This window comes from Hyla sarda, chromosome 1, assembly GCF_029499605.1.
Source record: "Hyla sarda isolate aHylSar1 chromosome 1, aHylSar1.hap1, whole genome shotgun sequence".
Lineage (NCBI taxonomy): Eukaryota > Metazoa > Chordata > Amphibia > Anura > Hylidae > Hyla > Hyla sarda.
The window spans coordinates 296975937-297001647 of record NC_079189.1 but is presented as its reverse complement, the minus strand read 5'-3'; the positions used below and the strand labels follow the sequence as shown (position 1 = coordinate 297001647).

General features: G+C 42.0%; 1 protein-coding gene across 1 annotated transcript in view; it reads left to right on the top strand.

Moving 5' to 3' along the window:
• BSG (basigin (Ok blood group)) overlaps positions 1-25073 on the top strand; it is a 37981-nt gene extending 12908 nt beyond the window's left edge. The window contains exons 2-8 of the mRNA XM_056518026.1: positions 11528-11684; positions 12265-12353; positions 13970-14106; positions 17566-17842; positions 18242-18266; positions 22633-22694; positions 24114-25073. Of these exons, the coding sequence (XP_056374001.1) occupies positions 11528-11684; positions 12265-12353; positions 13970-14106; positions 17566-17842; positions 18242-18266; positions 22633-22687 (740 nt within the window). The 3' untranslated portion in view covers positions 22688-22694; positions 24114-25073. The remainder of the gene's footprint in view (positions 1-11527; positions 11685-12264; positions 12354-13969; positions 14107-17565; positions 17843-18241; positions 18267-22632; positions 22695-24113) is intronic.
• Positions 25074-25711: the final 638 nt, after the last annotated feature.

Sequence of the window (25711 nt, the reverse complement as noted above, 5' to 3'; positions counted from 1 at the left end):
AACAAGGGGAAAGGGGGGATCTGGAGGAGAACTACGAGGTCTAGGGGGCTAAGCGCTCATCCACACTGCAGACATTCGGCTGGCATAATTTCACTGTGGAAATCCACTAGCAGCAGAGTCCTATTGTTTAAAATTGGATTCTGTTGCTCTGTGTATACTGTGGAATTGCCACAGTGGAATTATGCTGGCGCAATGGAGAAATAGCCGATAATTTATACCAGAATATCGGTATAAGTTATCGGCTATCGGTATCGGCCCTAAAAAAATCGATATTGGTCGGTCCCTAGTAGACTGTCTACTTTAAAGCTTTAGGGTATGTTCACATTGACGAAATTCTGCTGAATTTCCATAGTGGATCTGTTGTGGGTTCAATACAAATTTTGCGCTGAATTTGCAGTAGAAATTAACCCCTGAAAGTCCTATTGACTAATGGGCTTTTCCAGTGTCTTCCGCTGAAAGGAACGTTATTTAATTCAGTCCTGACACCCATTGTGATCATGAGTAATAGCTGGCTGAATTGTGACATTGCTTTTCCCTGCCAGGCTGGTTGCCATATCTGACTTTCACAAGTTTCAAAAGTTCATGTATAAAACATTAATGTCATGATTAAAATTGAGTGCGCTAATAGCTGAGCACACTTCCTGCCAGACATCAGTTGATTGTGGTGTGCTAAAATCAGTTGCAGGTTCGCCCTTAACCCCTTAAGGACTCAGCGTTTTTCAGTTTTTGCATTTTCATTTTTTCCTCATCACCTTCTAAAAATCATAACTCTTTCACTTTTGCACATAAAATTCCATATGATGACTTATTTTTTGCACCACCAGTTCTACTTTGCACTGACATTAGTCATTTTACCAAAAAATTCACAGCGAAATGGGGGAAAAAAATTCATTGAAGAAAAAATTAAATTTTGTAACTTTTGGGGGCTTCCGTTTCTACACAGTACATTTTTCGGTAAAAATGACACCTTATCTTCTGTAGGTCCATACGATTAAAATGATACCCTACTTATATAGGTTTGATTTTGTCGTACTTCTGGAAAAAATCATAACTACATGCAGGAAAATTTATACGTTTAAAATTGTCATTTCTGATCCCTATAACGTTTGTATTTTTCCATGTACGGGTTGGTATGAGGGCTCATTTTATGCGCTGTGTTCAGAATTTTTTATCGCTACCATTTTTGTATTGATTGGAGTTTTTGATAATTTATAAAGTGTCCAAAAATACGCTATTTTGGACTTTGGGATTTTTTGCGCGTACGCCATTGACCGTGCGGTTTAATTACCAATATATTTTTATTGTTTGGATATTTATGCACGCGGAGATACCACATGTTGTTTGTATTTATTTATTTTTTTGGGGAAAAGGGGAAGATTCAAACTTTTATTAGGAAGTGGTTAAATGACTTAACTTTTTTCACTTTTTTTAAATTTATTTTTGCAGTGTTATAGCTCCCATAGGGGGCTAAAACAATGCACACACTGATCTTTTACCCTGATCCCTGCAAAGCCATAGCTTTGCATGGTCAGCGTAATAGGGGGTTGATTGCTCAAGCCTGTAGCTCAGGCTTGGAGCAATCTAACGCCGATCGGATGCGACGGAGCAAGGTAAGGGGGCCTCCGCTCGCGTCCTAGCTGATTGGGACATCGCGATTTTATGAGCTGAGCTGCTGGGAAGCGTTTACTTTCATTTTCGACGCGGTGATCAACTTTTATCGACGCGTCTGAAGGGTTAATAGCCCAGGTGTGATGCTGGGTCCCGGCGTGACTCAGTTTTAAGGACTGGGCGCAGGGCGTACAGGTATGCCCTGCGTCCATAAGAGTCTTAAAGGAGTACTCTGGTGGTCATCGTGTTTTTCCGTTTTTGACTTACCCTATTTTTGTTTCATTTCTATTCTTGTTGTTTAGCCTACTCTATTTCCGTTCTTTGTTTTCTTTTTATCCCCCACTTTGTTTTCCTATCTTTGCTTCTATTTCCTGTTTCTTGCTGTGCTGAAAACTACAAATCCCAGCATGCCACATGCCTTGCTGGTTTGGAGAGGCTCCTTTTTTTTATTTTATTTCCCCTGCCTTTTACCCACCCTATTTTCCCGGGTCTTCCCCATTATACACAACACACTAATATAAATCAGCCTTGGTTGGGATACACTGGCATACACACACAAGGGACTACAACTCCCAGTATGTCATTCAGGAGTCTTCAGTCTGTGGTATAACACCAGCATGTTGCTTCTGTAGTCTCCTGGGGGTTGTAGTTCACCACACCTCTATAGGGCATACACCAGTGTTTCCCAACCAGGGTGCCTCCAGCCAAAAGCTGTTCGGGCATGCTGGGAGTTGTAGTTTTGATGCAGCTGAAGACACCCTGGTTGGGAAACAATGCACTTTGATTGTAATGTGCTGAATTGGCTAGAATAGTGTTTCCCAACCATTGTGCCTCCAGCTGTTGCAAAACTACAACTCCCAGCATGCCCAAAGGCTGTCAGGGCATGCTGGGAGTTGTAGTTTTAGAACAGCTGGAGGCACAATGGTTGGGAAACACTGGTGTAACATGATGTCTATGCTGAATAGGCTGGGACAGTGTTTCCCAACCAGTGTGCCTCCAGCTGTTGCAAAACTACAACTCCTAGCATGCCCAAAGGCTCAGGGCATGCTGGGAGTTGTAGTTTTGCAACAGCTGGTGGCACACTGGTTTGTAAAAACTAGCATACACACATAACAGGGACTACAACTCCCAGCATGTCATACAGGAGTGGTCCCCCCCCCCTCCCACCCCTTTTTCTAACATAGAAATCATCCCCAGTCTGAGATTTATTCCCCTGCAGTCTATACATCCCCAGCCCGTGCACCTTGTTATCCTCCCCTTCAGATAACACTTTTATCTTGTCTTTCAATGTAGATCTGCATCCTGAGAAGACAGAGCAGGGGGAGGGGAGTTGAGGAGTGTGTACGTCCTCTCTCTCCCCCTGCTCTAGCTGCTTTCTCTCATGCAGACCTCTGTCCTCGGAGGGGGATATGAGGGGGCGTGCCTTTTTTCTCATGTAGACTTGCATCCTCCGGGCTCTGAAAGAACAGAGAAAAAAAAGCCCATATGCGTTGTCCACAGCCTAATCCTAACATGGCTGACGCTGTGGATGACAGTAGAGCTGGGCGGTATGACCAAATAGGTGGATCACGGAATTTTTGTAACTTATGTCTGTTCCACGGTATAGAACATTATTTCTCTCTCTCCCCCAATTATCAGCCCAGCGCTGCGCTGTCCCCATCGGGGTACTACTCACATGTCACCCGCAAGCGCTGCCCTCCTCGTCCTCCTGTTTCTTGCGGGCTGCTGGCGCTGACTCTCTACTGTACGCTGTATCTCTATGCCCGTGCTGCAAAAGATAAACAAAATAAACTTTAACGCACCTTCCTACGTTCCCCGGTCGGTCCGGACCTACTTCCTGGGGACGGGAACGTCGAAGAGCAGTCAGCAGGCATCCCGCTCCGATCCCCGCCCGGCGGGGACTAAAACTGCACATGACGTAAATGTACGTCCCTGGTCCTTAAGACCCAGGGTGTCGGGACGTACCGTTACGTCATGGGTCCTGTAGGGGTTAAACACTAATCCCTTTAAGCCGGCTCCTTACATGACAGTGGGCTCAGCCTATCACCGGCCTAGGCGGAACATCGCTGCTGACGGTGATAGGCTGAGCCCACTGTCATGTAAGGAGCCGGCTTAAAGGGATTAGTGTTTAACCCCTACAGGACCCATGACGTAACGGTACGTCCCGACACCCTGGGTCTTAAGGACCAGGGACGTACATTTACGTCATGTGCAGTTTTAGTCCCCGCCGGGCGGGGATCGGAGCGGGATGCCTGCTGAAATCATTCAGCAGGCATCCCGTGCAAATGCCCAGGGGGGGGTCATCAGACCCCCCCCCCCATGTCGGCGATCGCGGCAAATCGCAAGTGAATTCACACTTGCGATTCCGGGTCATTACGGGTCTATAGTGACCCGGTGACCCGGAATGTAAGGGGGATCGCGGGTGTCTAAGACACCCACGATCCCCCTGAAGCGATAGGAGTGAGGTGGCAGGGTTGCCACCCCTCCTATCCCTGCTATTGGTGGTCTAGACGCGACCACCAATAGCAGATCGGGGGCGGGAGGGTTTACTTTCGTTTTCCCCGTCCTGCCCACCCCCAATAGGCGGGGCAGGACGGGGAAAGTGACGGGGACCGGCGCCGAAGATCCACTTACCGATCCGGGCGGGCGTCGGAGGCTGCAGGCGACGGAGATCGGCGGGCGGCTGGATCCGACGGAAGCCGGTGAGTTGCCTAGCAACATCTGGAGGGTACAGTTTGAGACCATTATACAGTGGTCTCTAACTGTAGCCCTCCAGATGTTGCAAAACTACAACTCCCAGCATGCCCAGACAGCTGTTTGGGCATGCTGGAATATGTAGTTTTGCAACAGCTGGAGGGCTACAGTTTGAGACCACTATATAGTGGTCCCTAAACTGTAGCCCTCCAGATCTTACAAAACTACAACTCCTAGCATGCTCAAACAACTGTTTGCTGTCAGGGCATGCTGGGAATTGTAGTTTTGCAACAGCTGGAGGTCCACAGTTTGGAGATCACTTTGCAGTGTTCTCTAAAACTGTAGCCCTTCAGATGTTGCAAAACTGCAAATCCCAGCATGTCCAAACAGCAATCAGCTGTCTCAGCATGCTGGGAATTGTAGTTGCATACCTCCAGCTATTGCATAACTAAATCTCCCTTCGGCGATCAGTATATGCTGGGAGTTGTAGTTTTGCAACAGCTGGAGGCCGACTGGTTGGAAAATACTGTTTTAGGTAACAGAACCTAACTGAAGGTTTTCCAACCAGTGTGCCTCCAGCTTTTGCAAAAGTACAACTCCCAGCATGCACGGTCTGTCAGTACATGCTGGGAGTTGTAGTTTTGAAACAGCTGTAGGTTTGCTCCCCCATGTGAACGTACAGGGTAAATTCACACGGGCAGGCTTTACAGTAAGTTTCCTGCTTCAAGTTTGGGCTGCGGCAAATTTTTCGCCGCAGCTCAAACTTCTAGCGAGAAACTCACCGTAACCCGCCAGTGCGAATGTACCCTAAAAACACTACACAACACTAACACCTAATAAAGAGTAAAACATTACATATACACCCCTTACACTGTCCCCCCAATAAAAATGAAAACCGTATTGTATGGCAGTGTTTCCAAAACGGAGCCTCCAGCTGTTGCAAAACAACAACTCCCAGCATTTCCGGACAGCCACTGACTGTCCAGGCATGCTGGGAATTTAGCAACAGCTGGAGGCACTCTGTTTGGGAATCACTGGCATAGAATACCCCTATGTCCACCCCTGTGCAATCCCTAATTTAATCCTCAAATGCGCATGGTGCTCTCTCACTTCGGAGCCCTGTCGTATTTCAAGGAAACAGTTTAGGGCCACATATGGGGTATCTCCGTACTCGGGAGAAATTCTGTTACAAATTTTGTGGGGCTTTTTTGCCTTTTACCCCTTATGAAAAGGAAAAGTTGGGGCTACACCAGCTTGTTAGTGTAAAAAAAATAAACAAAAATTTACACTAACATGCCAGTGTTGCCCTTTACTTTTTATTTTCACAAGCGTTAAAAGGAAAAAGACCCCCAAAATTTGTAACGCAATTTCTCCTGAGTACAGAAATACCCCATATGTGGGCGTAAAATGCTCTGCGGGCGCACAACAAGGCTCAGGAGTGAGAGCGCACCATGTACACTTGAGGTCTAAATTGGTGATTTGCACAGGGGTGGCCGATTTTACAGCGGTTCTGACATAACCCCCCCCCAAAAAAAATACCCACATGTGACCCCATTTTGGAAACTACACCCCTCACGGAATGTAATAAGGGGTACAGTGAGCATTTACGCCCCACAGGTGTCTGACAGATTTTTGGATCAGTGGTCCGTGAAAATGAAAAATTGTATTTTTCATTTGCACAGCCCACTGTTCCGAAGATCTGTCAAACGCCAGTGGGGTGTAAATACTCACTGCACCCCTTATTAAATTCTGAGGGGTGTAGTTTCCAAAATAGGGTCACATGTGGGGGGTCCACTGTTCTGGCACCACGGGGGGCTTTGTAAACGCACATGGACCCTGACTTCCATTCCAAACAATTTTTTTCCCCAAAAGCTCAATGGCGCTCCTTCTCTTCTGAGCATTGTAGTGCGCCAGCAGAGCACTTGACGTCCACACATGGGGTATTTCCATACTCAGAAGAGATGGGGTTACAAATTTTGGGGGGTCTTTTCTGCTATTAACCCTTGCAAAAATGTTAAATTTTGGGGAAACACATTTTTGTGAAAATCTTATTTTTTTTTACATATGCAAAAGTCGTGAAACCCCTGTGGGGTATTAAGGTTCACTTTATTCCTTGTTACGTTCCCCAAGGGGTCTAGTTTCCAAAATGGTATGCCATGTGTTTTTTTTTATTGCTGTTCTGGCACCATAAGGGCTTCCTAAAGGTAACATGCCCCCCAAAAATAATTTCAGAAAAACGTACTCTCCAAAATCCCCTTGTCGCTCCTTCCCTTCTGAGCCCTCTACTGCGCCCGCCTAACACTTTACATACACATATGAGGTATGTGCTTACTCGAGAGAAATTGGGCTACAAATATAAGTATACATTTTCTCCTTTTACCCCTTGAAAGAAAAAAAATTTGGGTCTACAAGAACATGCCAGTGTAAAAAATGAAGATTGTGAATTTTTTCCTTCACTTTGCTGCTATTCCTGTGAAACACCTAAAGGGTTAAAACGCTGACTGAATGTCATTTTGAATACTTTGGGGGGTGCAGTTTTTATAATGGGGTCATTTGTGGGGAATTTCTAATATGAAGACCCTTCAAATCCACTTCAAACCTGAACTGGTCCCTGAAAAATATAGAGTTTGAAAATTTTGTGAAAAATTGGAAAATTGCTGCTGAACTTTGAAGCCCTCTGGTGTCTTCCAAAAGTAAAAACTCATCAATTTTATGATGCCAACATAAAGTAGACATATTGTATATGTGAATCAAATTTTTTTTTTTATTTTGAATATCCATTTTCCTTATAAGCAGAGAGCTTCAAAGTTAGAAAAAATGCAAATTTTTCATAAAATTTTGGGATTTTTCACCAAGAAAGGATGCAAGTTACCATAAAATGTTACCACTATGTTAAAGTAGAACATGTCACGAAAAAACAATCTCGGAATCAGAATAAGTAAAAGCATTCCAGAGTTATTAATGTTTAAATTGATAGTGGTCAGATGTGCAAAAAACGCTCTGGTCCTGAGGTGTAAAATGGCCTGGTCCTTAAGGGGTTAAAGTAATTAAAAAAAAAAAAGCCCCCCAATTCTCGACTCTCTTCTTGCTCACTCATTGCCAGATCAGTCTCCTGCAAGGAGTTGCATAAAGAAGTGAGCGGGGGAGTGAAGTGCACAACAGTGTGCTTCTTTCAGATCGAGATCTTTTACCCTATCTATGGCTCTCAGCACTGAAACCTCATGAACAAAACTTTCAGCGTGTTTGTGTCCAATTTTTCTTTTCTAGACTTTGTATTTTAGGACACACCCTTTTGAGAAAAGGCAGTGCCCTTCATCAGGCACTGTGCATTTTACAGTGATTGGTGCGCTGTGCATCATTTTCTTATTGGCCACTGTTGGTAAGCTTATCTGGTCTTTTTATCAATCATACCTACGGTAGGTTTAATGTTCCCATAAACCTTGAGCAGTTAAAGATGTATAAGGTTCAAAGCTTATTACACGGGAAGTGTGTGACCAGCAAAAGCTTTGTTTTGCCCTATTTCAAAATTGGCCAAAAAACGAGTTTGCTCATTTGTCAGGTAATCGCTGACCCTATTACTGCCACTACTATGCAGTCCCTTGTGCCTCAGTGTCTTTTGTAGGGTCATGGGTGTGCTGTTTAGTGTACCTGACAAAGGTCAACAGCTGACTGCTTGCCTACATGACTGAGCAAAATGCCAGCCAGACTGTAGTAAAGGGCAGCTGCATCTATTACACTGTATATTTAGTTCCACACCAAATTGCATGATTTCTACTTGCAGGTTAAGAGACTTGTGTGCGCATTTGTTAACTTAAAAGGATAGCATTTAGCATTGCATTCCTTTAATACAGCCAAGAAGGAAAAATCAGGGATTCATATGTGCTATATTAAGACACACAATGGATACTATTTATAACAAATCCATGAATGTGCTGTTTGGGTAGCACTATATACAACTTGTTTTTGAGGACAGGATTGGTTGCAATTTAAAAATGAGAATATTGGGACATAATTATCAAATTCTGTGTAAATTGGTGCAGTTACCCATTGCAACCAATCGGATCACTCGTTTCAGAAGCCTTTTAAAAAATGTGATGCGATCAGGTTTGTTGCTATGGGAAACTGCACCACTGTTTCTCTACACTGGTTTTGATCTCCCCCATTGTGTTTATAATAAATGTTGTTCAAACCTAGAAGAGTTCCCCCCCCCCCTCCTTTCTAAGTTCCTCACTCATAGAAATGGCCAGTACTCTGGTCACATGTGTTGGGTACACAGCCTTGCTGTAAAATAAGACATACATAATAATTTGTTGCTGCCCAAGTGTAAACATAATAAACAATCGTTTGCAATATTCCAGATAGTCTTGCACTCCCTGTGTTTTGGCTTTATCCCTGCTTAGCTATTGAACTGAGCCACATAGCCAGGCATCTTCTTTCATTTCACTGAATTAGAATTGAGGGGGGGGGAGCATTAATGCTGTGTGGGCAAGAATGCAGGCATTGATGTACTGATCCCATGATATGGGGTCTGAGATCAGGGCATTGGCAGAGTAGTGAAAAAGTACACTAGCAAGTTTTTTAATGAGCTTACATTTGGACAATAGCTGATGTTAATGCGGCCAGACAACCCCTTCTAACATGGGCCTCTTCTGTGCTGCATTTGTTTAGTGGGAAATATTGTCTAACTGTTGGAAATGCTGGTTCATAGAGAGCTATCTTGCATGAAACACTTCACAGATGACTCAGGAGCATGGTGGATACTAGTCTGGTTCAGTTGGATTCTATTTTGCTGTATACAGAAATGTAGTGGACTACTCTCTTGTCTACGGCAAAAACGTAGGTTGCAGTTTGTGGGTGTATGTTTTGTAAAGAATGTAAGGGCACTTATAGACTGCCTGACTGAAAGCAGTAAAGATGGGCTCTCGTTGGCAGAGCATTCACAAAGCCATACAGCAGGCAGTTTTGCATTGGTTACCCTATGTGTTTTTATCCCATTCAAAAATACTGTATCCGTATAATGTCATGGAAAACTGTCTAAAATGGATGCGGCCATACCTGCCAGATCTGCAGCCATACCTATTAAGCCCACAACTCAAGTTATTCTCGATCCATGTGAAAGGGGGAAACCTGCTGAGGCTGGGTTCACACCACGTTTTCAGCCATACGGGACCACGTACGGCCGGGGGGAGCTAAAACCGGGCGCTCCTGTATCCCTGCCGTATGCAGTTCATGTCAATGAGCCGACTGGAGTAAAACGCTGACTCTGGTCGGCTCATTTTTGCCCCGTATGCAGTTTTCCACTGGACCTAAAACCGTGGTCCAGTGGGAAAACTGCATACGGGGCAAAAATGAGCCGACCGGAGTCAGCATTTCACTCTGGTCGGCTCATTGAAATGAATTGCATACGGCAGGGATACAGGAGCGCAAGGTTTCAGCTCCCCCCGGCCGTATGCGGTCCCATATGGCTGAAAGCATGGTGTGAACCCAGCCTGACCAGTGGCGGTCTGACCACTACAATAACAAGTGAATTGTCTCCTCTGAATGGAGGAAAGTGTGTGTGCTTTTAGTCTGTGCCCATTTATTCTGCGTGGTGCTTGCACATTGCCATCAGAATCAAACTAATCATACATGTTCAGACTGGTGTAAGGGCACAACTGTTCACAAGGAGTTATTCATTCTCTGTATAATCTCTTCACACGTGCAGTAACTTTAGTATAACAGGAAGGGTTCTGGAGTCTTGGTGTGTTCTCATTCTCGTTCAGTCTGATCTAATGTTAGTGTCCTATTTAGTGATGTGCAGCCTAATTAGTTATGGAGTGCTAATTAACTACTTGGGCCTGGGAATGTCATGATGCAATCACTTACCTATAGATGTACACATACACTTTAAGAGAAACTATTGGAAGGATGTGAATATATACTGTTATATTGATTCAGGCAGTCTTGAGCCTCTCCTAGGTCTTGCATGTACTGTTTTTATTTTAACCTTTTCACTCATACCCTACAGCTGGGTTCATAAAGTCTCCACTCTCAGAGGTCAGACTGACGGGAGAATCAGTGGAGCTACACTGTGAGGCCATCGGCCGGCCAATGCCAGAGATTCAGTGGTGGTTTGAGGCAGACTATAGTACCGAAGGCTTCAATCAGCTGTGGGATGGAGCTCGAGAAGAACGTGTGCAGATGAATGCAACATATGTCTACCATGCTACCAGTACACTCTATCTCTTCAACCTCAACCCAGATGATTCTGGGACTTATGAATGCCGTGCCAGCAATGATCCAGATCGTAACCATTTGACAAAGAGCCCTCGATTCAAGTGGATTCGTTCACAGGCCAATGTTGTTGTCTTTGACCGTGAGTGAGAAACCAGATCCTGAAGAATCCCTGAGATCCTGAAGACCCACTCCCTCATAGCATATACCTCCACTTAGAATTGTAATCCCGATTTAGCTGACCTCACCTTGAAAATGCCTTGTTTACCTAATGTTGGCTCTGATCCTCTGCCTCAAGTCACCTCTCACAATGTGATGTTCTTCCCATCCTATTCCGTTCAGAACAGGATTTGCTGCTACTGCTCAGTTGGAATTCCTTCTCTGGACCTCTTCCTTCCCCTTTTACCTTTTTGATATTTCCAGATAACGTGTGATGTTCAGCTACATTTAAAGACAGATTGGTGGTTATGCTAAATGAAAGTCTTAACAAATAAGTCTCTGCATACAGCCTTAATCTAGGTCATGGATATCCTTTCTCTTGTGGATGGTCCATCCCATGTAGTGAAGCCTCACCCAGTTCATAGTGCTGTACCAGACTTGCTACAAACCTTCTGTGGTAGATAGAATGATCAATGTTTCCTATCCCTTTCCTAGAATGTTCTGCTCCCAATTATACATGTGTATATATTTCTACATACAAACAACCTTATCCTGCATCCTTTTATTCCTCCCAGCTCCTAACAAGTAGGGTTTTAATGCTGACAAATGAACAAAATACTGCAATGGTGTAGATGGAGTTCCTTATTTTCTCTATAGGAGGCTCTGGTAGACAACTGCATTGTCTGTTTCCATTGTAATAAGCTCATTTTATACATTAAATTGTTTGTTTAACAATCCTATTTACTAAATGTCAATGTAGGCACTATGGTGGACAGTCTAAAATCTTTAGTGGAACAGTAGGATTTTCATATAAAGTTGTTCAATTTCTAATTGAAAATATATTATCCCACAGATCCGCTCATCCAGACAAGCTCCCCAGATGCACCCGGCGGAGAGATACTGACGTGCAATTTGACAGATTCTTCCTTTCAAATTTCTGGTCACCAGTGGTTTAAGGGGAATAAACTTCTCCATGAAGACAAAGATGACTCTCATGTTACAACATATAAGTAAGTGTCCTTGTTTGACTGCTGCATTTGTTTTTGAAACAAGATACACCGGTTTGGTTGAGGCCTAAAGTGTCCCTTTTACTGTCCTTAACAACCTCCTAGTACAATCTCTATGAAGCTTTTTGATTAAACAGTATGTGTTGTGTCTATTAGGAGGTCCTCCTAGGGGAAAGATGTTCTGGAGCACTCAGAACTTTGCTGCAGCTTTAACATTTTCAGTGAACCTTAAAGGGTCTTAAAATTTGTTTGCTGCTGGACTTAATAGAATTTAGTACAAGAAAGACATTGGTGTCTTTTGTATCTGTGCAGTCAGTGACTGCCTGCATTAACATCAATGTCAGACTGAGGTGGTGTCACTTCACTCTCTAGAGAGAGCAGACGTGCAATTGAACCATCCATGTCCTCTAGAAGAGGGATTAGCTGCATTAGAATTCCTTTTGGTGACCTGAATTCCTGTCTGTCCTGCGTGAGAAGAGTAAAACAATCAGCTTGTTTGTCTTCTACCATTTTGCACATTGATTATAATAAACACTGCCTGCTGTTTTATTTATTGGTGCCGTACTCCTTGTTTTGTTCTTAGCATTACTGAAGTGAATGTGGAGAGCTCTGGACAATACATTTGCAAGTTCCTGTCTGTTCGTGATGTTGATGGAGTGATTAATGTAACAGGTAATGTTAGATATTTTATAGTTCTAAACTGTTCTTCTTTTTGTTAGGCCTTGTTCACAATGCCTTTCCCATCCGACCCATTTAGGGTCCGAACGCCTTTTTTGTTTTCACTTTTTGAGCCGATCGGACCCTAAAACGGGTTGGATACAAACAGCTGCTATCTGGTCCTGATGGAGTCCATTCATTTGGTGATCTGGTCATTTTACAGGAATTTAGTGGAGGAAAAAAAGTGCTTGCACTCTTTGTTCTCCACTTAACTCCCGCCCTTCTGGCCGGATTGCTGACTGAGCTTTGAATGTGAATGGGGCCTTAGGGTAATAGTGTAATAAAGTACCATTCTGAAAGATTGTAACTTTTTGCATAGTTAATGTAAAGTTCCTATTTGTTATATGGATGTTATGGTTGTATATTCTGATAAGCAGTGAAATGTCTAAATGATTTACAAATGCACATATTTAGGTTCACATACTGTAGATTGTAATCTAAATGTATATGTAAGTTTTTTGACCAGATATCCTTAACCCAGTGTTAAAAAGAAATTCCACACTTTTTGGGTTTCCACATTCGCCTAACTCATTCTCACATTTACTTTCCCTGCTCTCAATTTGTGTGTGGGACATTTATCACTGTATTTGGAGCTGAATTAACACATGAAATATTGCATGTGGGCCTAATAACCTTTTTTCTTTTTTTTTTTTGACAGTAGAAACAAATTGATCAAATGTTGCACAAAGTTGCAGGCCCCTCCAAAACACTGAATCTACACTAGGCCTGACTTATAAAACTGCATTTTGGACAGCATGTTTAAAAAGTTGCACATTTTGACACAACTGGTTAAAAAGTCTCAGGAGCAATCTTACAAAGGGATGTACTGGAATTTCAGCACCATATTTATCACATGCCCTGTACAATTTTATAAACTTGGTGTATGTACACATTTCCAACAACACAAATTAAAGGTTTTAGTTTTTTTTTTACATTCACCAAATGTGATATGAACAATCTATCTCTTAGAAATATCTTGTAGTATTGAGGGTTGCCACCTTATACGGATATTTCACTTTTAGGGTGCGCTCACATGTTGGGGGTTTTTAATTGCAATTGACTGAAAAGACAGGCATACATAAAAAACTGAGACTTACCACAGTTGAATATTACCTACTTACTGCTGTGTGCCTTATTCTTTGCAGAGTTGTGGAGGTATGAGAAGACTGGCTCCCTTGATGTGTTGACCCTGGCACTGAACAGCAAACCCGCCCGTAAAATTGTCACGCATGTGCTCATGCACTTCCCTTAGTTACATCCACTGTACCTGTATATGCTAAAGCAGATGCATGGCCACATGCTTGCCCATATTTTGGTGCCTGATTGCCATTTACAGTGCCGAGAAGGACAGCACAACAAAGGGACCAGGCTTAACATCTCCACAGCTGCGCACAGCGGGGGCACATTGTAGCAGGTAGGTGCTAGAACTATACTAAAGTGCAATTTGGCATAAATTGGCCAATTTTCCAGAAGGTGTTGAACTAGTGAATTTAAAGAGGGCTTATATTCTAAATACAATATTTGGTTGTCTTAGTATATTTAACATTATGCTTCCTGGTTTTCCTTTTCAGTCCCACCCCATGTTATGGCTTATAAAAAAAATGAGCATGCAAATGAAGGGGACACAGGAGTTTTGACTTGTAAAAGCAACTCCTACCCCCTTGTGGAACAGTGGATGTGGTACAAGTCATCTGAAGATGGTCTGCAGGTTTGGAAATGTTTTTGTCTTAAAATGTTTAATGTAGATTTCATTACATCTATTAAAGGGGTTATCCAGCATTAGAAAAATATAGCTATTGTCTTGAAAAAATAGCACCTCACCTGTACTGTACCAGTTTGTGGTGTTGCAACTTGGTTCCCTTCACTTAAATGAAAATGAGCTGCAATACTTAACCTGATAACGACCATGGACGTCTATGCTCATCCAATTGCCGTTACCGAGGTATGACGCGGGCTCCCGATTCGAGCCCGCGTCATAACGGCCGGCCCCCAGCTGATTCTTGTAGCTGGGGGCCGGCGTTAATAGCCTACATGCGGCCGGCTATTAACCCTTTAGATCGCCGCTGTCAAAGTTGACAGCGGCATCTAAAGGTGTCTGTTTCCTGTCCCTGGTGGTCCAGTGCGGTGGATAAACCCCCCCCCACCCCCCGCAGCGCGATCGAGGGGGGGGGTGGGGGGGCGGTCGACGATCCACTACTGATGTAGCCTGAGGGCTTACCTCTCCTGCTGCGGCGGCTCCGGTGCTCTGAATGATAAAGCCTGGCCCTGGCTGTATCAATCGAGCGCAGAGCACGCAGATCATTGTGGTTTTATGAAACCACAATGATCTGTATGTGGAATTTAATGATTCCTCCTAAAAGTCCCCTAAGGAGATAAAGTGTAAAAAAAAAATAAAAAAAAAAGTTTAAAAACACACATTAACCCCTTCAAAGTTTAAATCTCCACCCTTTTCCCAAATTCCATAATAAAAATACACGTGGTATCGCCGCGTGTGTAAATGTCCGAACTATAAAAATATATCATTAATTAAACCACACGGTCAATGACGTACACGCAAAAAAATTCCGAAGTCCAAAATAGCGTATTTCTGGTCACTTTTCATACCATAAAGGAATAAAAAGCGATCAAGAAGTCCGATTTTAAATAAAAATTGTACAGATTAAAACTTCAGATCACGGCGCAAAAAATTAGCCCTCAAACCACCCTGTACGTGGAAAAATAAAGAGTTATAGGGGTCAGAAGATGACAATTTTAAACGTATACATTTTCCTGCATGTAGTTATGATTTTTTCCAGAAGTACGACAAAATCAAACCTATATAAATAGGGTATCATTTTAATTGTATGGACCTACAGAATAGATGGTGTCCATTTTTACCGAAAAATGTACTGCGTAGAAAAAAGCCCCAAAATTTACAAAATGGTGTTTTTTCTTCAATTTTGTTGCACAATTATTTTTTCCGTTTCGCCGTAAATGTTTGTGTAAAATGACTGATGTCATTACAAAGTAGAATTGGTGGCGCAAAAAATAAGCCCTCATGGATTTTTAGGTGCAAAATTGAAAGGGTTATGATTTTTAAAAGGGAAGGAGGAAAAAACGTGTAAAAACAGAAAAATGCTTGGGCCTTAAGGGGTTAAATTAGAGTGGTGCTGTTTTTTAAATCAGCGTTTTTGCACTTTCATTTTTTCCTCCTTACCTTTAAAAAAATCATAACCCTTTCAATTTTGCACCTAAAAATCCATATGATGGCTTATTTCTTGCTCCACCAATTCTACTTTGTAATGACATCAATCATTTTACCCAAAAATCTACGGCGTAACGGAAAAATTAATCATTGTGCGACAAAATTGAAGAGAAAGCCATTTTGTAACTTTTGGGGGCTTCCGTTTCTACACAGTACATTTTTCGGTAAAAAGAACACCTGATCTTTATTCAGTATGTCCATACGATTAAAATGATATCCTACTTATATAGGTTTGATTTTGTCGCACTTCTAGATTTTCCTGCATGAAGTTATGATTTTTTCCAGAAGTTTAAAATTGTCATGTTCTGACCCCTATAACTTTTTTTTATTTTTCTGCGTACTGGGTGGTATGAGGGCTCATTTTTTTGGCGTGGTGATCTGAAGTTTTTAGCGGTACCATTTTTGTATTGATCGGAGTTTTTGATCGGTTTTTATTCATTTTTTTTCATGATATAAAAAGTGACCAAAAATAAGCTACTTTGGAATTTTTTTTGCACGCACACCATTGACCGTGTGGTTTAATGAGATTTTTTTTTTTTATAATTCGGACATTTCCACACGCGGCAATACCACATGTTTTTAGAGGTTTTTTTATGGGAAAGGGGGCGATTCAAACTCTTATTAGGAAGGGGTTAAATGATCTTTATTCACTTTTTTTTTTTTTTTTTGCAGTTATAGCCCCCTCTAGTGGCTATAACTGCATGCACTGATCTTACATTGATCAATGGTTTCTCATAGGAAACCATTGATCAATGATTCTGCCTCTTTCCTGCTCATGCTTGGATCTCTGAGGCACTGAGCAGTCATTCAGCAATCGGACACCAGGAGGCAGGTAAGGGGACCCTCCTCATGTCTTACAGCGGTTCGGGACGCCGTGATTTCGCCACAGCGATCCCAAACAGCCCCCTGAGTTAACGGCAACTTTTTACTTTCACTTTAGACACAGCTGTGGCCCCGCGTTATAGAACTGTAGCAGACTCGGGACGTACAGGTACGCCCTGAGTCCTTAAGGGGTTAAGCTATGTGTTTACAAAGGCATTATGGTTTTGGAAACTACTTGTCCATGACTTTTTCCTCAATTTCACTGGTGTTTTTGGCAAAAAATACTGAATTCCACCAACTTTAAGGGTAGGGGTCACGTGCTGTATTTGTTGTTGCGTATTTTACTACCAATTGATTTAAATGGGTAGAAAAATATCAAGCAACAAAATACTGAGTGTCTGACACTACCCTTAAGGGATTGCCCAGTATGGACAACCTTGAGCAGGATAAATGTCCTCAGTGTGGTGTAATGAAGCATTATATGGCACCCATGCATTACAAACAGAACATTAATTTAAATGGGGAGACTTTGGCTCAGACTTAACCATTCTGTCATGAAAACTGTCTGGTTTTGTCACACATCACCTTTTGATAACTTAATAAGATCTATTAAAATGAAAGCTGAGCTGTTTGCAAAACCAGACAGTACTGACTTCAGGCATATTATAAATCATGAAGCAGCTCAAGCAAAGGACTTCACAAATAGGGTTATTATCATAATCACAAACATGGTTTAGACTGCTGGGCTTGGAGGCTTCCCCACCGAGCTCTTCCTGTCCATGGGGTTTCCATGAAAAGTGAACTCGCCCCCTTGTTCTGTGGACATGGTGTCTGCTGACTCCGTGCACGTAGACACACACTGCTTTGTTCTGGCAACAAAGCCTCCACCTCAAAATTTTCTAACAAAGGAATCTAGTTAAATAACACACAATTTTTTTACTCAACTTCTGAAATTGGAGGCAACTTGACTTGGTCTTAGATTACTTTAGTATGCATGACATATGAAACTTAATCACTATAATTTTTATGGTACAACATCTTTTAAAAGGTGTGATTTCTGTCTACTTTTTTAGATTTATGTTAGTTTCTTTTTCTCCCTAGCCTATAGTGAATGGGTCAGAGGAACGTTATTTCATTAAGTCCACTGGAAATAAGACCGAGCTTCGTATTCACCAACTAGACATTGAAAAAGACCAGGGTGACTATATATGCAATGGTACCAATGTGCTGGGTGAAACTGGATCCGTTGTTGCCCTTCGTGTGCGTAGCCGTCTTGCTGCACTCTGGCCTTTCCTTGGTATTGTTGCAGAGGTTCTGATTCTAGTCACAATTATCTTTATCTATGAGAAGAGGAGAAAGCCTGATGAGGCACCTGAAGGTAAGACAGGCCACATGCTCTGGTCTTTTGGCTAGTGAAATTTAGGATGTATTAATTTCAAAGTGTGTAAAATGAGTTCAGATTTAGACTTGTAAATACTTGTGAACACTAAAATCCACATATAAAATAGCATGTACCTGGAAGGTTCTGATACTACCATGTACTATCCATATAGCATTTTTTGTTTTGTTTTTTTCCTATCTTTATTGAGCAACAGGAAGGGGAAACTCCTTTGGTAAGAATTAATGTAATGCTATGCTTTGCTTCCATGTTGTAGCACAGTACTGAATGGGTAGACAAGGCAGGGGTTGGTTAGATTCTGCCCTGCTCTGTTGATCACTGCCTGCATGAAGAAATCGGCTATAATCAGATTTACATTAACTTCTTATCTTCCCACAGATGACGATGGCGGATCGGCACCTCTGTAAGTAAAACTCTAAAATTGTTAAGCGAAATGTAAAAACATGGGGGTGGGGGAATTTATCAAAGAATTTAGGTACAGGATTTGACAGTGTAAAATGAGACTTTTCCTTTCCTGATTTACACAAGAAATGTAGGTGTTAGGATACAGATTTTTAGTAACTTAACTTTAATATGGTGGTAGTGGGTTTATTATGAGCTATTTCTCTCGCAAAGCCCTCAATCTGTCCCAGATCTACACAAGCTCAGACCTGTTTAACGAAAGTCGTAGAGGAGACCCAAAGTGGAGCACTGAAGTAAAGTGTACTAGTACCATATTTATCACATGCCTTGTGCCGCATAAAAATTTGGTGCACTTACACTTTTCCATCACTCAAGTTAAAGGTGTAAAATAAAAAGTTCACTTACACCACCCTTTGATTTTCCTCATAGATTTGTATATTAAAGGCCCTTACATGTTAAACTAACTTTACACCCCATGCCACGTGTAATTGACCAAAATGCAGCTTTTTTTTCCACATTTTGTTCAAAAAAATTAATAAAATATGATCTAAAAGTTTTATATATGTAAATGTGGTATCTAAAAAAAAGTAAAGACGACGGCGCAAAAAAATGAGCCCCTATATACGGAAAAATTAGTTATAGGTGGTCAAAATAGGATGATTTTAGATTACTGATTTTGTACAAAGTTTTAGAATTTTTTTAACCCCTTAACGACGGACGTATATTTACGGCTATCAATGGCCGGGACCCGTGGCTAATACAGGACCTCACCGATCGCGGTGATACCCTGTATTAACCCTTCACACGTGGTGATCAAAGCTGACCGACGTGTCGAAAGTGACCCGGCTGCTCAGTCGGGCTGTTCGGGACCGCCGCGGTTAAATCGCGGCGTCCCGAACAGCTTACAGGACACCGGGAGGGCCCTTACCTGCCTCCTCGGTGTCCGATTGACGAATGACTGCTCCGTGCCTTAGATCCAGGCTGGAGCAGTCAAGCACCGTTAACACTGATCACAGGCGCGTTAAAGGGGTATTCCAGGAAGAAACTTTTTTTTTTATATATCAACTGGCTCCAGAAAGTTAAACAGATTTGTAAATTACTTCTATTAAAAAATGTTAATCCTTCCAGTACTTATGAGCTTCTGAAGTTAAGGTGCTCTCTGATAACACGTGTCTCAGGAACCGCCCAGTTTAGAAGAGGTTTGCTATGGGGATTTGCTTCTAAACTGGGCGGTTCCCGAAACATGTGATCAGAAAGCACTTAGACAGAAAAGAACAACCTTAACTTCAGAAGCTCATAAGTACTGGAAGGATTAAACATTTTTAGGTGGAAAATTGAAAGGGTTATGACTTTTAAAAGGTAAGGAGGAAAAAACGAAAGTGCAAAAACTGAAAAATCCTGCGTCCTTAAGGGGTTAAGCGGTACAAAAATATAAAAGTATCTAGCATTGGGTATCATTTTAATCGTATTGACCCACAGAATAAAGAATGCATGTCATTTTTACTGTAAAGTGTACAGTGTGAAAACGAAACCCTTCAAAATATGCAAAATTTTGGTTTTCATTTAAATTTCCTCCCTAAATAAAAATTTTGGGGGTTCGCTGTACATTTTATGGTAAAATGAGGTTTCATTACAAAGTACAATTGGTCACGCAAAAAACAAGCCTTTGTATGGGTCTGTAGATGGAAATATAAAGAGTTATGGATTTTAGGAGGCAAGGAGGAAAAAACGAAAACGCAAAAATAAAATTGGCCTGGTCCTTTAGGTGAAAATGGGCTTGGTCCTTAAGGGGTTAAAGGGGGTACTCCACTGGAAAACATTTTTTTTTTTTATAAATAAACTAGTGCCAGAAAGTTAAACAGATTTGTAAATTCTATTAAACAAATCTTAATCCTTCCAGCACTTATCAGCTGCTGTATGATCCACATGAAGTTTTTCTTTTTGAATTTCCTTTCTGCTTGACCACAGTGCTCTGACTCCTCTGTCCATTTTAGGAACTGTCCAGAGTAGTAGCAAATCCCCATATCAAACCTATCCTGCTCTGGACAGAGGTGTCAGCATAGAGCACTGTGGTCAGACAGAAAGGAAATTCAAAAAGAAAAGATCAGCTGCTGTTATGATCCACAGGAAGTTAAGTACTGGAAGGATTAAGATTTAATAGAAGGAATTTTAAAAATCTAACTTCCTGGCACCGGTTAATTTAATTATTTTTATTTTTTTTCCCTGTGGAGTACCCCTTTAATGACCCAGAACAAGTATTGAAAGGTGTTCTGAACATGCTCCATTCCTGGTGGCTCTCAGCTTCTTTCAGCAGCTGAGGGCTGCCACTTATGGCTGGGACGGAGCAATCTCTGGTGCTGGCTGTTTCAACTTAATACATTTTTTTTTTTTAAATACCACTCTCCATTTGGCAGCAACATCTAAACAGTTGTATGCCTAATTAGTGGTGGTTCAAAGGTTGGATTAGCTCCTAGAGGGGAGCAGGTCTTTGTCATGGCAGCCCTAGGCTTTCTGAAGGCAGGTTGTGCTAGCAGACTGCTGGTAAATCAGTTTAGTCCTTTGGGTACTTTAATAAGGAAAGTCAGATTTTAAAAATATAAACCTATCGCTTCCCTTTTTTTTTTTTTCTTCAAATAAAAATAACTTAATTTTTCCATGTATACTGACTTGTGAGGGCAAATTTTTGCGCTGCAAGCTGCATTTTCTATTAGATACAACTTTTTCTATTACTACTTTTGCATATGACTTTTTTGATAACTTTTCCGTTTTTATTTTTCTGGGACCAAAAATCTGTTATTTTAGACTTTAGGTATTTTTTTTATTTTTAAATGTTTATGCCGTTTACCATATGGAGTCAACACTATTAACAGTTTGGTATTGCCGCATGCAAAAATGTCCAAATGTGGGGGAAGTTATTTTTATTGGGGGCTTGTTTGTATTTTAAACTTAATGATTATTTTTTTTTTTTTTGCTCCTCTTTCTAGCAATCTTTTGATTTAATAGGCATATTAGCGATCTGCTTTTATAGTTTGCCAATATTGATCATTGCTCGGCTCCTGATAAAAGCCAGTACCCGCCATTTATGAACCAAGCACTGCTCCTGTGATCGCTCAATGTAAAGGATGTAAATATACATCCTGGTGTGTAACTGGGCATACATTTACATCCAGCGTCATTAAGGGGTTAAAATTATGTGAATGAAACAGCAAGGACAAAAGTGTAAAAATGCCAGACTTGTTTATGAAAGGTCGTTACAAAGTACAGTTGCTCTGCGAAAAACAATAGTGGTCCCTCAACATACGATGGTAATCCGTTCCAAACGGACCATCGTTTGTTGAGGGATCTGTGCAATGTAAAGTATAGGACAGTGGTCTACAACCTGCAGACCTCCAGATGTTGAAAGTCTACAACAGCCAGCATGCCCGGACAGCCGTTGGCTGTCCGGGCATGCTGGGTGTTGTAGTTTGCAACATCTGGAGGTCCGCAGGTTGTAGACCACTGTTAGAGGAAGTTGTACTCACCTGTCCCCGCCGCTTCGGATTGTCACCGCTGCCCGGTATGTCGCCGTCCATCGCTGTCGCCATGTCCCCGACGTTCCGGCAAGGCCTCTGCTTCCCCAGCATCCTCGATCTCCGTCGCCGCAATCACGTTGTTACGCACGCCGCTCCTATTGGATGACTGGACGGCGTGCACAGCGACGTGATGACGACGATGGAGAGCGCCAACGATGCAGTGGATCCCGAAGAGGACGCGCCGGAGCCCCGAGGACAGGTAAGTGATAGTCAGCGGAGCACACGGGGCACCGTAAACAGCTATCCTGTGGCAGCTGAAGCAGTCTGCGCTGCCGGATAGCCGTTTATGCGATGGCCCCGACATAAAAAAGCATCGTATGTTGATGCTGCCTTCAAAATGCGATGGCCTCTGAGAGACCATCGTATGTTGAAATGATCGTATGTCAGGGCCATCGTAGGTCGAGGGGTCACTGTACTAACAAATATATTTGGAAATCTAACATAACCACCCTATATCAAACCACTTCTTCTCTCCTCATCTGGCATGCTAGTTTCATATAACTTGATAGATGGTTGAACACTCTTTGCTTTCACTGCATATCCAAATTCATCATTTACCACTGTCCAAACTTCTCTATAGCACGCCCTCAGTGAAGATGTATTCTTTAACATCCACTTCCAACGATCAGCAATCTCAGTAGGATCTTTTAAGATGCGGCTATCCTTAACAATGTTCAAAGGCGGCAACTGTTAAGATTTTTCACTAATGCATTGGATGTTCTGACACTATTGCTTTTGAAGACATCTAAATGGTGAAAGTTCTTCATTATAATGACCTCTTCTATTACTCTCTAGGAAAAGCAATGCTGGCACAAACCATGAGAATGTGCGGCAAAGAAATTCGAGCTGAGTCATAGGTAAGAATTGTGCTGTATATGATAACTTAAGAGCAATATCAAATACCCAGCTATAGCAGAAAGCTTTTGGTGTCATTTGGGTGTGTTCGATTTCAGTGGCATGCAAATCTGTAATAAAGAATTGTTTTCCCTCTGTATCTGCTGTTAGCAAAATGCTGCTGCTAGGTCTGTAGTCTGCATGAAAATACACTGCTCAAAAAAAATAAAGGCAACATTTAAACACAATGTAATTCCAAGTCAATCACACTTCTGTGAAATCACACTGTCCACTCAGGAAGCAACACTGATTGGCAATCAATTTCATGAGCTGTTGTACAAATGGAACAGACAACAGGTGGAAATTATAGGCAATTATCAAAACACCCCCAAAAGGAGTGGTTCTGCAGGTGGTGACCACAAACCACTACTCAGTTCCTATGCTTCCTGACTGATGTTTTGGTCACTTTTGAATGCTGGTGGTGCTTTCACTCAGCCGTCTATGTGCTTGCCAGAGGTAGCCTGACTGCCATTAGGTACTGAGATGAGATCCTTAGACCCCTTGAGACCATATGCTGGTGCGGTTGGCCCTGGGTTCCTCCTAATGCAAGACAATGCTAGACCTCGTGTGGCTGGAGTATGTCAGCAGTTTCTGTAAGAGGTAGGCATTGATGCTATGGACTGGCCCACCCGTTCCCCAGACCTGAATCCGATTGAGCACATCTGGGACATTATGTCTCGCTCCATCCACCAACACCACGTTGCACTACAGACTGTCCAGGAGTTGGTGGATGCTTTAGTACAGGTCTGTGAGGACATCCCTCAGGAGACCATCCGTCACCTCATCAGGAGCATGTCCAGGCATTGTAGGGAGGTCATACGGGCACGTGGAGGCCACACACTACTGAGCCTCATTTTGACTTGTTTTAAGGACATTATATAAAAGTTGGATCAACCTGTAGTGTGGTTTTCACTGAGTGTGACTCCATATCCAGACTTCCATTGGTTGATACATTTGTACATTGATTTCCATTGATAATTTTTGTGTGATTTTTGTTGCCCGCACATTCAACTATGTAAAGACAAAAGTATTTCATATTAGTTCATTCAGATCTAGGATATCATCTTGGTGTTCCCTATTTTATTTTTTTTGAGCAGTGTATTATAAACTCAGATTTGTCTGAAGTTTTTGACCTTGTGTGTTTGCTCTAGGGGTGAAATGTTAATAAATTGTAGGAATTCTACAATGGGAAAAAGTAGTGCACGCCACAACTTATTTTAAGTAGTCCTATGTCATGCTGCTTGAAACCCCTTCCCTTTTTAGGCCACGATCTAGGTATAATGCTATACTGTATGTCTAGTGTGCCTTTTGATTGGTTTATAGGCAACAAGCAAACTAATGAATCTTCACTCATATGCAAAATCATATTTTGTTCCTCGTAGATGAATAGAAGAGATGGAAGAGACATTATTGAACAAGTTCCGATGTGTTGCACTCAGTTCAAGAATCCCCTGCCTTCCTTGATGATCTACACAGCAGCACCCAATTATTATTTTTTTCTGTAAAGCAAACCGTAAGCTTATCCCCCTCCCCCGTGTGACTTCAGTTCTGCTGGCAGGGGCAATTTGTGTTAGATGCACAGGAGTTGCCAAATGTGTGTAATTGGCACCTGGTATTTAAGTGTCAGTAGTACCAGCCTTACAAATTCCATTTTTTATTTTTATTTTTTTTTTCTCGTGTTCTAGTCTCTTGATAGCATACTAGGCACATGCCAAACATGTGTATTCTTTTTGTTTTTCATTTAGATGGAAAGGATAACGCAGAACTTTATCCTGTGGTCCACAACCTGATGTACCGTTTCCCCGAAAATAAGACATACTCCTAAAATAAGCCGTAGCAGAATTTCTAAGCGTTGGCATAATATAAGCCATACCTAAAATAAGACAGTAGTAGGCGAGGCTAAGCGTACTGATGCAGAGCGGTAAAGACGGGCAGCCCTTCTCCTCTGCCCCATCGTGACAGCTGCTATATGTGGGTTTCTCACCCCCCACAAACACCCGTTAAGCTGCTGCTCCCCAACACTGACCAGCAACAGTCAGTGGGTTTCTCGCCCCACACAAGCACCAAGGGGTTAGGGGAAAATCTTTAACAAGCAGTCTGCTACTGAGCCCAGAAATATCATTGAATAAATGTTTCCAGAAGACTACTTTATTTGAATAAATGTAGATTGTTGTACCATACTTAATAAAAATAAGACCTCCCCTGAAAATAAGCCATAGTGTGTCTTCTTGAGGAAAATAAAGGAGTCTTATTTTCAGGGAAACCACTCTGTTTTTAAACTTTTGACACTGGATTGTAAATGTTTGAAGAGAACATGCCAATAAAAATGTCCCACCTTTTTATTTTGTATGATTTTATTTTAATGGAATTTACTAGCAAGTTGCCAACACCATGCATTATTCTGAAGCCAAGCGGCCTGTTTCATTCCTAGGGAGGTTTTAGTAGATTTAAATTTGTTTGAACCTGAAATACCTCTTAACAACTTTACAGTAACATCTGTCACTAGAGATGAGCGAACTTACAGTAAATTCGATTCGTCACGAACTTCTCGGCTCGGCAGTTGATGACTTTTCCTGCATAAATTCAGCTTTCAGGTGCTCCGGTGGGCTGGAAAAGGTGGATACAGTCCTAGGAATGTATCCACCTTTTCCAGCCCAGCGGAGCACCTGAAGGCTGAACTAATTTATGCAGGATAAGTAATCAACTGCCGAGCAGAGAAGTTCGTGACAAATCGAATTTACTGTAAGTTCGCTCATCTGTCACCCATGGGACTTGTATTCAGTGCAAAACAAGGTATTATCATCTACCAGCATGATGGAGGCTACATACACTCTTGGCTTTAAACATAAGGAAGGGGACCTATGGAATACATAAACCATTAAATATGGATTTGCCTTAATAAATAAACCTTAAAAGCTTTGTTTGTCATGCACTGCATAAGCAAAATGTAAGAGGCTTATATAGCAGTCTATGCTTTGCT